Raw genomic sequence first — 14965 nt, 5'->3', positions numbered from 1 at the left:
GGAACGTCAGAGCCTTGGTCCCTTACCTGCCCCGAGCCCCTGCCTGGTCAGCGTGGTGATTGACAGGCCACTGCACAAGTTAAAGTGATTTTGGCACAAGTAACAGAACCCAAGACCTGCTAACTCTGGCTCATGTAAAGAAAAGGGGGTACTCAGATACCCGTGGACAGATTAATGAATGAACAAAACAGGGTAGATACATACAATGAAATATTATTCAGGCCTAGAAAGGAATGAAATCCTGACAACATGGATAAATTTGGAAAACATTACGCTAAGTGAAATAAACCAGTCACAAAACGTCAAATACTGTATGATCCCACTTATATGAGGTACCTAGAGGAGTGAAGTTCGTAGAGACGGAAAGTAGAATAGTGGTTCCTAAGGGCTGTGGGAAGGGAGGAGTGGGAAGTTATTGTTTACTGGTACAGAGTTTGAGCTTGGGATGATGAAAACGTTCTGGAGATGGCTAGTGGTGATGGTTGCACAGCAGTGTGAAAGTACTTAGTGCCACTGAATTGTACACTTAAACATGGTAAAAATGTTGTGTATGTTTTAACACACACAAACCAGAACTGACCTAAACCAACAAAAAGTTATTCCAGAGGTGCTAAATGCCACCATGGCCCTTTAGGAATTAAAACAAAACAGGAATAGTGGGAAGAATGCTGGGGCATCTCATGGAACTGAGATTAACCAAACCTCCAAGCCTGGAGTGGGGACAGGAAGTAGGGCAGCTCCAGGGGCTTCAGTGGATGAGTTCACAGGGACAATGAACTTCCCTTGGGACGATGCTCGAACAGCAACCAGTACTCGTTTCTCTGGTCCAAATTTCATTTTTCTAAGAGAGAGTCTCACTGGCCATCTGGAGTCAGGTGGCCATCTGGATAGATTAGCTTCAGTTGTGGTGGGGAGGCAGGGAGGCAGGATGATGCAGTACCACTACGGGCCACTGGGGGCAGGCATGGGTCAGTTTATCAGAATCCAAGTCATTGGATGGCCAGTCCTCAGAATGATCACTTCAGCAAATTTATTTGTTTCTCTAATTAAATAGCTTTAGTTGCCTGATTTTGCTTTGCCTGCATAACACCATTTTGGGGGAATGTTGGATTTTGTCTGAGTCCACTCCCTGTTGTTGAGCTGGGGACAGAGGGGTAGGGAGAAGGGGAGATTGAGTATATATGTCTGGTCTTGGTACCATGTAAACTTTCCAGTCCCCCAAATTGACAAATTTCTCAGGGGAATGTGGAGAAGCCCCTGAAAAAACTGTGATTAAGTTTCTGCCACCCTAGCAGAAAGCAGGCAGGAAATTAGAAATCAAGTTGTCAATAAAGGAAATTTTATTTATTGAATGGTTGCGTTTTAGATCAAGATTTTTATCCCCAGCCTGGTCTAATGCCCTTCCCTTGCCATGCAAAGCTTAGAGTGGGAGCTAGGGATTCACACCTCCTTTTCTGTTTTGGCACTGTCTGTACACACGTCACCTGGGGGAAGACCCAATATCAGGGGATCCAGCAAAACCTCTGCAACAGTGACAAAAATCACTAGTATTTGAATATAGCCACCCTGGCCTGCTAAGAAAAAAGTTATGTTTTAAAAGAAAAGGTAATAGAAGAAAAAAGAGATCTAGAAAAGGGATAAGGGTAGACAGGAAAAGTCTAGAGTCCTCTGGGTCTCAATAAGTGAGAGGCCAGAGGTGGTCTGATCATTTGGAACGGCTGGAGTGATGTGAGGATCTGAAAGCAGAGCAAGGAGGGGATGTGAAAGATGCTTTTCTGTGCATTAAGAATGTATCCCTGCTCTCCTCCCTTAACTTTGACATTTCCTCCAGAGATTGAGAATATATTTGAAACACTTTAAATTACGTTGTGGGATCACTGGCCTGCTTCTCTGAATGTAACTCTGTCATTCAGACCACAAGGCTGTCTGCATTTTCACAGGGTTACACCTTTTTTCCCCCAAACTTGGGCTCCCGCTGAGGCTTGACCGCCATGGGGAGTTGAGGATCTGGGGTTGACCTTTCTCAGATCGAATAATGTTAACCTAGACCAACTTCCTGGAAGGATGCAAAGGTAGTCTGGGATCCTTGATGTATTCTTGGACCCATTCGTCATTGGGGTTGGTACAGATCTCTCGTTTCCTTCTGGTGATGAATCTGTGGGGGCAGAGTTAGACTGTCATGGGTCATAAAGTATGTTGGGGGTCCAGTCCACACTCCCCCATTTCTAGCTCACAGCGGGCTTGCCTCATGCCCTGTAGCACCTCCCTAGGCCTCCCCCATCTGGGTCCCCTCAGAAGGCCTCCCTCTCTGGCCTCTAGACCTCATCATCTCTTCATTCAGCCCCTTCCCCACTCAGCCTAGACCCTCAGGCTTGGGTTTCATTATGGCCACCCTATCTTGGGCCACACAACTGTAAGTGGCAAAAATCAAGGACGAAACCCAGGCCTGTCCCGTGAGAGTCAAAGCCCAGACCCTTAACCACTGTTCCCCTGTTCTAGCATGGAGACTTGGTTCTGTGCACCCCACTCCAGCCTTGGGCTCCCCTTCCCTCTCCATAGAAATGTCTGCAGAGCGGTGCTTACATGATTGCCGGCAGGTAACAGTTGAGGGCCTTTCTGTATCTCACCACCATTTTTCTTGGCAATACTTTCTCATGATACTTCAGGCAGCAGGTGGGTGGAGGGTTCACCGACTCAGGAATTTCTGAGGGAATGACATTGAAAGCTGAGCCAAGGAGGTAGAGGGAGCCCATGGCTGCCCACCTCCATGTCCCATCTCTTGCATTCCGTTTTTCTGATGGCAAAGCCATCTATCAGCAGGGACTGATGGTAGCTTGATGGATAATAGAGAAAGTGAAAAAGATGAACCTTCTGTAGAACCTTCAGCCTCTGGACTGAGTGTCACCAAGTACAGAGGACTGGGGTAATCACATTTGCTGATGAACTTGACTTGGCAAACACATATTGAGCTCCTATTACATGCCAGGCTCTATGGGGTTCAGAACATGAGGAAGACACAGTCACTACTCTTGTGTACCTTACAGACAAGTCTGGGTAAAAAGGGGAAGTGAAAAGATAAACGGTACAATAGAACGTGGTCTGGGATAGAGTAGAATTTGACACAAGATGCTATGGGAACAGAATGAGGGGTACCTAACCCTGCCTGGGTGGTTGAGGAAGAAGTCCCACAGCAGGTCGTGCCTGAGTTGATTCCTGAAGGATGAGTAGGATTTAGGCAGACAGAGGGGTTGTGGGATCTGGAAAAAAGAAATGTATGGAGGCCTGAGGTGGGGGAAGCCCAGTGTGTCTGGGGGGCACGGAACAGTTCCAGGAGGCTGCAATGCAGGGTGGGAAGGAAGACGTAGGAAGAAAGGATATTGAAGAGGGAGAGGAGGGCCACACCTCTTCTGAGCTGTGATAGGGAGACTGGATTCTGTGCTAGAAGCACCAGAGAGGCTGAGGTCAGGGAGGAGGTTGAGATGGAGAGATGAGCAGGAGAAGTCAGGGCAGGAGGAAAAGGCTTATATTTAGGCTTCAGAGTCAGACAGCTTGGGTTGGAGTCTCGACTAAGTGGCTTGAATCATGGGCAAATTTCTTAATCTCTCTGGGTGTCTTTACCCGTTAAACGAGGGTAAAAAATTACGTCCTAGGATCGTGGTGAGGATTAGTTGAGAGAATGCTTGTAAAGCCCTTAACTCAGAGTCTGGCACAGAAAGACTCACCGCTTGCTGTAATTAAGAGCTAATGGTTGTAATGGCCACTCTTCTGGCCTGGAAATGGCTCTTTCCCCCTCTCTTTGATGCTCGCAGGATACGAGACTCGGCTAGGTTATCATTGTGTCTCCCTTGGGCTCCCCTGATTGCTCGTCAGTTGGGGATATCACCTCACCCGGCCCCCAAACCTGCAGAGTGCAAATCCCTGACCCTTGCTTCCAGCTGGTGGCAAAGCCTGAGACTTCTTGAGAGAACCATTTGGCTGATCCATGCTTTGGGTGGGCCATTTTCTCTTCCTGCTTGACCTTCCCGAAGGGCACTGTTGCCCCCTCCCACCCACCAGAGGCACCTCTACCCACAGTGACCCTGGTTCTCAAGGCAACGTTTACAAAGACCAGGGGCACCCTGAGAGCGTGTGGGCAGATTACATGGTGTGTGTGACCCTCGCTCCCCTGAGTGTTTACACAGGCAGAATCCGGCCAGACTATATGCCAAGGGCAGCCTTAGGGACAAGGGAAGGGCTAGGGCAGTTGGAGGCGGGTATGTAGAAGGCCTGAGTGTCTTGGTCCCTTCCCTGTCACCAACCCTCATAAATGATGGTAGACGCAGGGGTAGGGAGTGGGCAAAACAAACCCGATTCTCCATAGGTCCCAAGCATCCCATAGTTCCAAAACCTCTCAACTTCCTTCAACCCCTTTTCTCTTTTCTACAGACTTTATTTAGCTCTAGGCTGGGGGATGGAGATAGGGGCCCAGAAATCTGCAAATGGTACACGTGGGCATCCCACCAGGACTTCTTTTGGCTGCCGTGATAGTCCCAGCAAACTACAACAGACCCTGCCAGCAAGGGGTGTCTAGGTTCAGACTCCCCATTCCCAGGCTTAGCCCCAAACATCACTCATCCCTGATTCCCTTCATCCTGCCCTCCCAGAGGATCTATGGCTTTTTTCATCCACTTGCCTTGCCTTCCTCCTCATCGCATACATTTATTATTATCTCTTCTGCTTCTTCCTTGGCTAATCCTCCTAAATGATCATTCCTGCTGTCTGTCTTTGGGATTCCTGATGTAACCCTGACCCAGCTTCCTGAAACTGCCCAACCCCAGAAGGATCTGGACCACAGCTCAGCTCTACTTACAAAGGGAAGAGTTTGAAGACAGCAGCTCTGTGTGCAGGAGGGGAGAGGTCCCAGGGCTGATGACAGTACTCCTAGCGCCACCTCGCTGCCTGCTGCCCCGTTCGCTTTTCTCACTGCCGCCCTACGAGGACAGGTGCACTCACTTGGCTGGCTGTGAACAGCAGAAGTAATGGTGAGGATGAGGATGAGGAGAGAGAGGGCAGCCACGGAGACTTTCATCCTCTCAGTGGGGCAGTTAGGCTTCGGAGGCTGAACGGAGACAGTCTCCTTTCTGGTCATCCACGCTGGGCCCTCAGCTCTCTGGACTCTGACCACTTCAGCGGGTGGAGGAGGAGAGACAACGGACCTCCCTCGGTGTTTGCTGAAAGGGAGGGCGGTGGAGGGCGGGGTCTGGAGCAGAGTTGAATTCGGTAAGGTTTGGAGCCGCGTGAAGGAAAAAAGAGAGAAAGGGAAAGTGTGGAGAACGTGCTGTGTGTCAGCACCTCGCATGCCCTATTTCACCTAATCCTCCCAACGGGGAGTAGAGATTTTCACTCCCATTTTGCAGATGAAGCCACTGAGGCTTAGAGAGGTTAAATAAATTGTCCAAGGTCACATGGGTAGGAGGCAGATAGGCAGTCCTGAAAACCAGATCCGTGTGGTTTCACCATGTTCCCTGCCCCCATCTCTATGTTGGGGAAAGAGGAGGGAGGAGGGTTGAACCGACTATTTCCCCAGGTGATCAGTCTTTGGGAGGGCAAACAGAAAGCAGGATTAGAGAGAGCACAGACCAAGGCAAGGGTAGGGTTAGTGCCCTCGGAAAAGGATGGGTGTCCACCTCCCTCCGCACCAAGGACACATGATTGAGCTCACACCCTTTCTTGTCACAGATTATGCTACTAATACCCCCCCAGCCCCCAAAGTGCCTGATCCTTGGGTCCCTGTTTGTTGCTGAAATGTTTGGCTTATTTGTCAATGTTCTCATTTATCTCTTTGGACCTTGGACCCGGAACCAGTTTTACGGCTAATTGGCTGATCCCTTCTGGGTGCCCTCAGTGTGGATTAATCCAATCTGCCACCATGGCCAATCGTGGCCAGCAGAGGGCATCCCAACATCATGAACCTGACAACCTGCTTCTGGGTCCGGCACTCCAGCTGCGGCCCACCCCCACCTTGGCTAAGCCTGGACCTGCCCCTCAGCATCTTAGCTCTTCAGACGGCCTCAGAACCCTGCTCCAGGCTGAAGGCAGCGTTCAGAGAAGAAATGAAAGATAGAGGGGATTTTGCCTCTGATGACCTGTGAGTTTTAGAGACGTGAGGGGGTGTTTCAGGAGATGGGAGTAGAGGGAGGCAGGGGAAAAACAAGGACTACGAAGATCCCTGTGGGGCTTGCTGTTTGGCATGACTGCTTATAAACAGGAAAAAAAACATACAATGCAATTAGTCCTGGTGTGTTCAAGGCAGTCAGTGGTGGTGAAGCTGTGGCTTTTTATGAAGCTAGGGAGGGTACGTATTGAGATACCCCACTGACCTCTGTTTATGGAGGAGAGAGGGTCTGAGGAAGTCTGCTATACCTTTACTGTGCAGGCACCCTCTTGGCCCTTGTCTGTGGAGAGCTGGAGGCCAGGAAGGGTGGTCATAGTGCCTACACTGGATGTGCTCTTCCTCTTTGTATGCAGAGCTCCTTCTTGAACCTGGAAGATGGGGGCATCTCCCCCTTTGGGGGCAGCTGAGTGTTATTCCTGGAGCATAAGCTTCCTCTTGACTCCTGAATCATTCCATCTATCCACGCATCCATCCATCTACCCATCCATCCACCCATCCATCCACCATCCATTCATCCATCCATTCATCCATCCATCCATCTACCCATCTATCCACCCACCCATCCATCCATCCATCCACCCATCCATCTATCCACCCACCCATCCATCCATCTACCCATCTGTCTATGCATCCACCATCCATCCATCCATCCATCCATCTATCCATTTCCTGAGCACCTGGTGTGGGCTTTTTGCTATGCCTTGTGCAGGACGCAAAACTGAGTAAAACAGTAGAGTGCAACCTGATGTATGTAAGTGGATGGGGAAGAATTGGATAAAATATGTCCATGAGTCATTCCTATCCCAGTCAGCAGGGAACAGAGGCCTTGAGACCAGCCCAGGAAAAGACTATGGAGTTTGCTATAGAGAGGCCTTTATGAAGATTTACCTGCAAAATCAGGTGATAATTCTTAGCTTTACACTTGTGAAGCTTAAATAAGATAATGCACATAAACTGCTTAGCAGAGTGCTTAGAATATAGAAGGCGCTACAAAAATGGTATCTGTTATTGTGGTTATTATTGTGTAAAGGTAGCTTTTACACTGTCTTCCTCATTTTCTGCTCAGTTTTCCTCTACCTCCATCACAGGCCTGACCCATTTTTTGGCACCAGGCTCTGGCCAGACTTTTGCAGAGTGAAGCTTGAGGCTGAGGGTGCCACCCTGAGCTGGGCTCACCAGTGTCCTCAAGTCTACTGCCAACGGGCAGTTTAGTAGAAATGAACGAGGGCAGGGAAGGGCACGATGCTCTTTAATTCAAGGCAGGGCAGCTCCCAGGATGTGTCTGGGGCTGAGTTGGGAGTAGGGTTCAGCCCCGTCTCTTTAAATTCTGAGCTGTGTCCTTCTCCACTACTTCCGGGTCACTCCGATCTCCTCCAGCGCCTTGATATAGTCCTGGACCCAATCATCGCTGGGGTTGGCACAGATGTGATGGCCCTTTCTGGTGATGAAGCTGTGAAACAAGAGGGGAGAAGGATGACAAAAAAAGGGTCCGGCAGCCAGGAAGCAAGAGCCCATCCTCCCTTCCTCACGAATTCCTCATCCAACCCAGACTGGTTCTCCTTCCTTAGGGAGAGGTAGCCCAGGGCCAGCGTCCTTTCTGAGGCATGCCCTTCAGCCCCTCAGTGTCCCCACCCAGGAAGTGCCCCTTGCCTCCCCTTCCCCTCCCCCACACCTCCGCATCCATGGCACCAGCTTCCTCCTGGCCCCAGCGGGCCCCAGACAGCCCAGAAGCCCCCAGGTTGCCTCCCGGCTGCCTCTCCCTGCGTGGACATACCTGAGAAGTACCCTGGGGAGCCCCCATTCTGTGTTCTCCTTGCCCCCCTCTCCCCTACACGGGCCCTGCTGGCTCCCCCTCCCCCAGTGTGGTGTATGGGTGCCACCTACACAATTCCAGGCTTGGAGCACTGGCTGCTGGTCTCATAATAGCCTGAAATCCACTGTCGCCTGACTGGCCGGATCACGTATTTGAAGCAGCACTCGGTGGGGTGGTAAGGTCCTCCTGAGGAGAAAGCATGGAGGGAAGCTGAGATCAGGGCACTTGTTTGTTTGTTTTTTTTTCCGTAAATTTATTTATTTTATTTGTTTATTTTTGGCTGCGTTGGGTCTTCGCAACGCGAAGAAAGAGAAACTAGAGAAAGCTGCACGCGGGCTTTCTCTAGTTGCGGTGAGCGGGGGCTTCTCTTGTTGCGGAGCACGGGCTCTAGGCGCGTGGGCTTCAGTAGTTGTGGCACATGGGCTCAGTAGTTGTGGCTCACAGGCTCTAGAGCGCAGGCTCAGTAGTTGTGGCGCACGGGCTTAGTTGCTCTGCGGCACGTGGGATCTTCCCGGACCAGGGCTCGAACCCGTGTCCCCTGCGTTGGCAGGCGGACTCTCAACCACTGCGCCCCCAGGGAAGCCCCAGGTCAGGACACTTGTTAAAGGTGACAGCTGCTGGCTGCCTCTGCCCCCGAGCCGGTGGAAGAGGGAAGGAAGGAGGGGACAGCCCCCAGAATTCCAAGAGAGGGCTGTAGAAAAAACTCAGTCCTCTGGTCTCCCTTTCAGACTCTTCCCGGGGCTCCCCTTTCCCTCCTCCTTCATTAGTGATCACTCTGCTTTCCATTCTCCACCCCCATCCCCACCCCAGAAGGACTGTCTGATGACTTTGAACTCCGGATGCAAGAGCAGCAAAGCCCAGATCTCAGCGAGCACAGGCCATCCCTGGGGGCAGCTGGCAGAGATGCTCCAAAAAGGAGGGATATGGGAAGAAATCCCAACAGGGATTGGGATGCATGCCACTTGGGAATGCAGACCCTGCCCCTCCCAGTGTCCCCATCCTGCCCGTGCACTGCAAAGAGGGCAGGATGCCCATACCAAGCCCCAAGGACAATGGCCCGGGAGCCAGGACACCCAGATCTGCAGCTTTGCACCCATCACCCCTCGTTCCCTCCTCAGTCTCCTCATCTGTGAAGAGGTGGTTAACTGGATTGGTGGTTTTACATGAAGTTTCCTGGAGGCACTGATGCACTTGGGAGTTCAGTCTTGGGTATAAGACCCCATCAGCCTTTTTGTCTGTTTTACATTTTGGGCCTCCTGTGTAAGATTTTGCTTGAAGAGAAAGTTTCCTGACCTAAAACACTTTTTAAAAAAATCACTATTTTTCAGTTATTTTTTCATTCTGAAATTTCATGGCTCTTACAGGAGGTGCAAGGGGGTGACAGCAAAGTCACACCAAGATTGAATTATGGGGGTAGCAGGAAGGGCGTTTCAGGTCAAGGGCCCTGCAGTTATCGGGTGCAGTGATTGGGGCTGTGCATGTTACGTGACCAACCTGGACAGAAATGTGGGTGTGCACAGCGATGACCTCGGGGTCACCGACGGTGACCGGGTGCTTGGGTGGAAAGGGAAGGGCTGGTCCTCTCATCCAGCACCATTGCCAGCAGCATCCTCACTCCCCAAAGAGGGAAATAAGGGGCCCGCTGGTCCCCAGGAACCACTGCCACTGCATTCCTCTGAGCTGTCTGAGTGAATTCTCAGAGAGGCAAATCAAACTGTCCAGATTCCGTCAACTTTAGTCTAGTTTTATTTCAACAACGTTCTATGTTTCCCTTCAGTTTCTGAAAAGGAAATAAAGTAAAATTGCAGAGTGAGGAATAGTTTTGGCTGTCTGTAAAGGCAGCTCATCCTGAGAAATAAGCTGAGAAAAGGTGGCCTGGGGACGCCCCCTACTGTCGCATTTCCTCCTACCACATAACTAAGTGATGCTGCACTCGTGGGGTAGGGCGGACCCTGGAAGCAGCCTGGGTCCAAATCCCAGGAGGTAAATGGACATAGTGGCTTCGAGAGGCTCCAAATACCGTTCCCCAGTCTCCCTGGGGATAATGACCCCAAATGGGAGGGGCCAGTCTTTTGCTTAATGGCGAAGAGAGGTGAATCGAGGGAGTGAAGAGATAGCCTGGCCTCACTGCATGGCATTGACAGGAAGGGGACTCATCCCGGGCAGGGTGAGGATGAAACCAGTTTAAGAAGACACCAGACCTTATATACATACAATGGAATACTACTCAGCCATAAAAAAGAATGAAAATTTGACATTTGCAGCAACATGGATGGACTTGGAGGGCATTACGCTAAGTGAAATAAGTCAGACAGAGAAAGACAAATAACTGTAGGATATTTCTTATATGTGGAATCTAAAAAATATAACAAACTAGTAAATATAACAAAAAAGAAGCAGACTCACAGATACAGAGAACAAACTAGTGGTTACCAGTGGGGAGGGGAAAGGTAGAGGTAGGGGGTTAAGAGGTACAAACTATTAGGTATAAGACAAGCTACAAGGATATATTGCACAACATGGGGAATACAGTCAATATTTTACAACTATAAATGGAGTATAACCTTTAAACATTGTGAATCACTCTATCATACACCTGTAAGTTATATAACATTGTACAGCAACTATACTTCAATAACACAAAAAAGAGGACACCAGACCTCCTTCTAGAGCCCCTTTCTCCCTGTATCCCCGGCAACCCTACTCGTGCTTGTTTCTCCACAAGAACCAGGTTGGAAGGTATTGCACTCACCTGAATAAGATTCAGTCTTGGACCCCAGGGCGACGGTAATGATGACGAGGAGGAGGAGGGAGATGGCTGCCGTGGAGACCTTCATCCTCCTGTGAAGGGAGTGGCTGCAGGAGGAGAGCTGGCTTGGTAGGGGCTTCGGAGGCTCCTGGGCTGAGGAAGTTTTGAGAAATGTTCATTGAGGCAAAATATTTTTTTAAAATAAGGGAACTAAGATTTCAAAGGGAAGTAGGAAGCAGTAGATTCCTCAGCAATTTCATATCCTGCACATTTGTTGAGGGTGGAGTGAAGGAAGCACAGAGAGCCGAGATTTCAGGGAGGAAATTGACCTCCATCCCCAGTGCGAATACATTTAACCCTTTGATATAAGCTCTTCTTTAGTCGTAGGACGACCATGAGCACAGGGGGTAGAGGAGACTGTCTCAGATTTAGTGAAAGATCTCAAAGGCTGGGATGTGTCCTGTGCCCAATTCCGGTTCCTGGCCTCAGAACAAGGCCGTATGGGGGCTGGAGATTGGAGGGGATCTGGGGTAACAGGATGAGGTCTGGAGTCCCCACATCAGGTCTAAGAAATCCTCACTTAAGCTCTTCAGCAGAACCGTTGGCTCCCTACCTCATCCCCGTCCTTTCACTGTCCCCTGGGGTGAAGAAGTGTCATGGTGCTCAGCAGATCATTTATTTAACAAGCATTATACTTTAAGGGTTGCTATACACAATAGCTGCTGTCCCAAACGCTTCATGAATATTAGCCCTTTTAAGCCTTTTATCAGTAGTTGAGGAAACTGAGGCACAAAAAGCATCCATTACTCCCCCGAGATTTGACAGTTGATAAGTGGAATCGGGCTTCAAACTCAGGCAGTCTGGCTCCCAAGTCTGTGTCCTTAATCACTCTGCTGTGGAGAAGAAACACGGGAGCCCCCAATGAGCTGTCTCTAAAACTGTCCTGCCTGGCTTGGCTTCTCTAGAAAACCTTTATTCTGAGACCTTTCTGAGTTCAGGGAGTGGATCCCTTTGGGACCTTCTCCCAGTTTCTGACTTTCATTACAGAAAAGCTTGATGGGAACCTAGAAAATGCTTCATTCAGGGATGGCTAGCAGGTTTCATTGATTAGTGCTGGGCTGGCGCTCAGTGTTGGAAATGGTTCTGAGGCCATGTCCATGCATCATGTGACTGATGTGCTTTCTGTGAAGGTGCAGCTTGCGTCATCCTTAGATTTGTCTAAACAGGCTATTTACTGAGGAGGAATTGGAGCTTGGGAAGGGCCAGAGACTTGCTCATGTTCACGAAATGATTTGGATGCAGAACAGACCCACCTCTTCACACTCTCCGTCCAGTGGCCTTGACCGTGCCCTTCCTGGGGGAACTTGCCCTATTCTTCTTGCTGTTGTGGTTAGAAGGCTGTTTCCATCTTCTCTCCTCCACTCATCAGGGCAGGGCAGGCCTAGCAGATAGCAAGTGATCTGTAAGTATATGTTTTAGAAGAAGGGTGAATTGAGCTGGTCCAAGTATGTATATCTCACAGGAAACAGCCAAATTCTCATGCTTAGGTGCCAAGACAGTAATTTATTTGAAATGTTCTGTATTTGTTATCAATAATAACACTATTTAAACTCCTCAAGTCAAGTGATAACGATTGTCGTTAGGAACAATCTAAGGAAACGAGATGTTTCTGGGAAGAATATGAGTTGGGAAGAAAGAATGATTACTTCTTTGTTTTTGTGGAGACTAGCCTGGGTGCCAAGTTGTGGCTAGGATCTTTACAGGAAAGTCCTTTATTTTTCAAGCAGTTATTGAATTCCTACCCACATTAGTCTGGTTACGCTCACTGCTATAATGAACAACCCCTAAATCTCAGGGGATTCATTAAATGAAGGTTTATTTCTTGCTCATGCCACAGTCCAGTGTGGGCCAGAAGTGGGATGAGGGTGAGTGTGATGGAGAAAGCTGTTTCATGCACCCATTCAAGGACCAAGTCTTCTTCTATCTTAGAATGCCGCCATTTTCCACAAGAGGCCTCCAAGTTTACTACAAAAGGGGAGATGCAGAGAGGGATGGGGAGATTTTTATGACCCAGTTCTGGAAATAGTATAAGTTACTTTCACTTACACTCCATGGCCAAAATGAAGTCACCTGGCTCCAACTTAATGACAAAGGTAAGTAAAATATAGATCATCTGTGTGCCCAGGGAGAAGAGAGAATGCGTTTAGTGACCACATCACTTCTTTGCCATAATATCATGGGCTAGGCTTGGAGGTGACCCTGACCTCAGAGGACTCATAGCTTGAAGAGGGACTCAAAAAAGTAAATGAAAATTGCAAAACAATGGGGTGAATGGACTTCAGTGGCAACATAATCAGAGACCTTAAAGGTTCTGTTGCCCACTGGTGAGTATGCAGTGCCTGTTTAAAAAATGTTAAAAAATCGGATTTCCCTGGTGGTGCAGTGGTTAAGACTCTGCTTGCCAATGCAGGGGACATGGGTTCAAGCCCTGGTCCGTGAAGATCCCACATGCCGTGGAGCAACTAAGCCCGTGCGCCACAACTACTGAGCCCACATGCCACAGCTACTGAAGCCTATGTGTCTAGAACCCGTGCTCCACAACAAGAGAAGCCACCGCAATGAGAAGCCCACGCACTGCTATGAAGAGTAGCCCCCGCTCGCCACAACTAGAGAAAGCCCGTGCTCAGCAATGCAGACCCAATGCAGCCAAAAATAAATAAATAAAATTATTTAAAAAAATGTTAAAAATGTTTTTCAAAGCAACACATATGCACTGATTTTAAAAAATTGAATAATATGGAAAGGGTGGGTGGGACCCTTAATATGTTTACTTCTTTGCTTCATTGCCTGTGTGTGAGAAGTCTTCCAGCCCCACTGGCCTCAACCAAGTGGGTCATGCCCTCTGTCCAAGCACTGGCTCACACCAAGAGAAAAGGGAATGAGCTATATTACTTTTAAAATCTTTTTTTTCTTTACTTTAAAAATCTTGTCTGTGGTTCTAAAAGTGAAATAGTAAAAATATGGATTTTTGTTTTACAACTTTAAAGCACATATTTTTCTAGCTATTTTGCACTTCTAAGATTTTTACTTTTAAAAATTCAAAATTGGTTGTCAGACTTATTTAGCCATATTTAAACTTTTCCCAATTGTATATTTCTTTTATAATTAAGTAGCTTTGATAAGCTTCATCATGAAAAAAATCAAGAATTAACACAAGTCAAAAGCCGGCCCATTTTGTTGTTTGTCCTTGAAAAGACAATGAAGATTCATTTTTTTTTTCAATTCTTTGAAATTATTTTTTGGTTACTAAAGAAATATGTGCTTTATATAAAAGTTGCAGGGGCTTCCCTGGTGGCGCAGTGGTTAAGAATCTGCCTGCCAATGCAGGGGACACGGGTTCGAGCCCTGGTCTGGGAAGATCCCACATGCCGCGGAGCAACTAGGCCCGTGAGCCACAACTACTGAGCCTGCGCGTCTGGAGCCTGTGCTCCGCAACAGGAGAGGCCGTGACACTGAGAGGCCCGTGTACGGTGATGAAGAGTGGCCCCCGCTCTCCGCAACTGGAGAAAGCCCTCGCACAGAAATGAAGACCCAACACAGCCAAAACTAAAATATAATAAATAAATAAATTAAAAAAAAAAAAGTTGCCAGCAATGCTGAAGTTACAGAGTTGAGAGTGAGAGTTCCTCTTCAAACTTCCACTCCTGCAGCATCAGTATTACCTGGGAACTTGGTGGAAATGCTGATTCTTTGCCCCACCTAGTCCCACTGAATCAGAATTTCTGTGTTTTAACGAGCCCTCCAGGTGATTCTTATGCATGCAAAATTTCAGAAGCCCTGAACTATAGCACAGCTTCCTAACTGGTGTACTTTACTGTACTGGTCTCTTCAGCCTTTGGGCCTCCTGACTGGGGCGGGGTAGGCCAGAGTCCCAGGCTGGTTGCCCCCAGTACAAAAAAACTCATCATTGTAATCCAGTGTTGCATAATAATTTAGAGATTTAGTGATGAGTTAGATATGATTTTTGCACACAGATATCATATCTTAGTCTTATTTTCAGTCTTCTCTATACCCTGAAATAGTCTTTTTTTTTTTTTTTTTTTACTTTGTTGATGGAATTTTATTAAAGTCATTGAATAAGTCATTGAATAAGTCATTGGACAAAGGGGGTTAATGACAGTTGAATAACACTGCAAGCTCATGCAAGACAGTGATTTTGTCCTTTTCACCATACATTTCCCCAGTGCCT

The 14965-nt window shown here is 48.3% G+C and overlaps 2 protein-coding genes across 2 annotated transcripts; both read right to left on the bottom strand.

Moving 5' to 3' along the window:
• Positions 1 to 1317: 1317 nt before the first annotated feature.
• CCL16 (C-C motif chemokine ligand 16) lies at positions 1318 to 5174 on the bottom strand. The gene is made up of 3 exons (XM_036835310.1): positions 4993 to 5174; positions 2584 to 2704; positions 1318 to 2155 (listed from the first exon to the last, which is right to left on the bottom strand). The coding sequence occupies exons 1-3, from the start codon at positions 5126 to 5128 to the stop codon at positions 2044 to 2046; spliced, it is 369 nt and encodes a 122-aa protein (XP_036691205.1). The 5' UTR covers positions 5129 to 5174; the 3' UTR covers positions 1318 to 2043.
• A 2213-nt stretch (positions 5175 to 7387) lies between these two features.
• Positions 7388 to 10903, bottom strand: LOC118886109 (C-C motif chemokine 14-like). Its single transcript, XM_036835311.1, has 3 exons — positions 10720 to 10903; positions 8039 to 8153; positions 7388 to 7604 (listed from the first exon to the last, which is right to left on the bottom strand). The coding sequence occupies exons 1-3, from the start codon at positions 10802 to 10804 to the stop codon at positions 7502 to 7504; spliced, it is 303 nt and encodes a 100-aa protein (XP_036691206.1). The 5' UTR covers positions 10805 to 10903; the 3' UTR covers positions 7388 to 7501.
• Between the last annotated feature and the right edge of the window lie 4062 nt (positions 10904 to 14965).

Source organism: Balaenoptera musculus, chromosome 20, assembly GCF_009873245.2.
Source record: "Balaenoptera musculus isolate JJ_BM4_2016_0621 chromosome 20, mBalMus1.pri.v3, whole genome shotgun sequence".
NCBI classification, from domain to species: domain Eukaryota; kingdom Metazoa; phylum Chordata; class Mammalia; order Artiodactyla; family Balaenopteridae; genus Balaenoptera; species Balaenoptera musculus.
This window is presented reverse-complemented; position numbering and strand designations above follow the sequence as displayed.

What these genes read in the sequence shown, in the direction of transcription:
- CCL16 (XM_036835310.1), bottom strand. Translation starts at nt 5,128, where the DNA reads ATGACCAGAAAGGAGACTGTCTCCGTTCAGCCTCCGAAGCCTAACTGC. An exon ending in TGCTGTTCACAGCCAGCCAA is followed by an intron (nt 2,705 to 4,992) that starts GTGAGTGCACCT and finishes TCATTCCCTCAG; the next exon opens with AAATTCCTGAGTCGGTGAAC. An exon ending in TGTTACCTGCCGGCAATCAT is followed by an intron (nt 2,156 to 2,583) that starts GTAAGCACCGCT and finishes CTGCCCCCACAG; the next exon opens with ATTCATCACCAGAAGGAAAC.
- LOC118886109 (XM_036835311.1), bottom strand. Translation starts at nt 10,804, where the DNA reads ATGAAGGTCTCCACGGCAGCCATCTCCCTCCTCCTCCTCGTCATCATT. An exon ending in CAAGACTGAATCTTATTCAG is followed by an intron (nt 8,154 to 10,719) that starts GTGAGTGCAATA and finishes CTTTCTCCTCAG; the next exon opens with GAGGACCTTACCACCCCACC. An exon ending in TGCTCCAAGCCTGGAATTGT is followed by an intron (nt 7,605 to 8,038) that starts GTAGGTGGCACC and finishes CTTGTTTCACAG; the next exon opens with CTTCATCACCAGAAAGGGCC.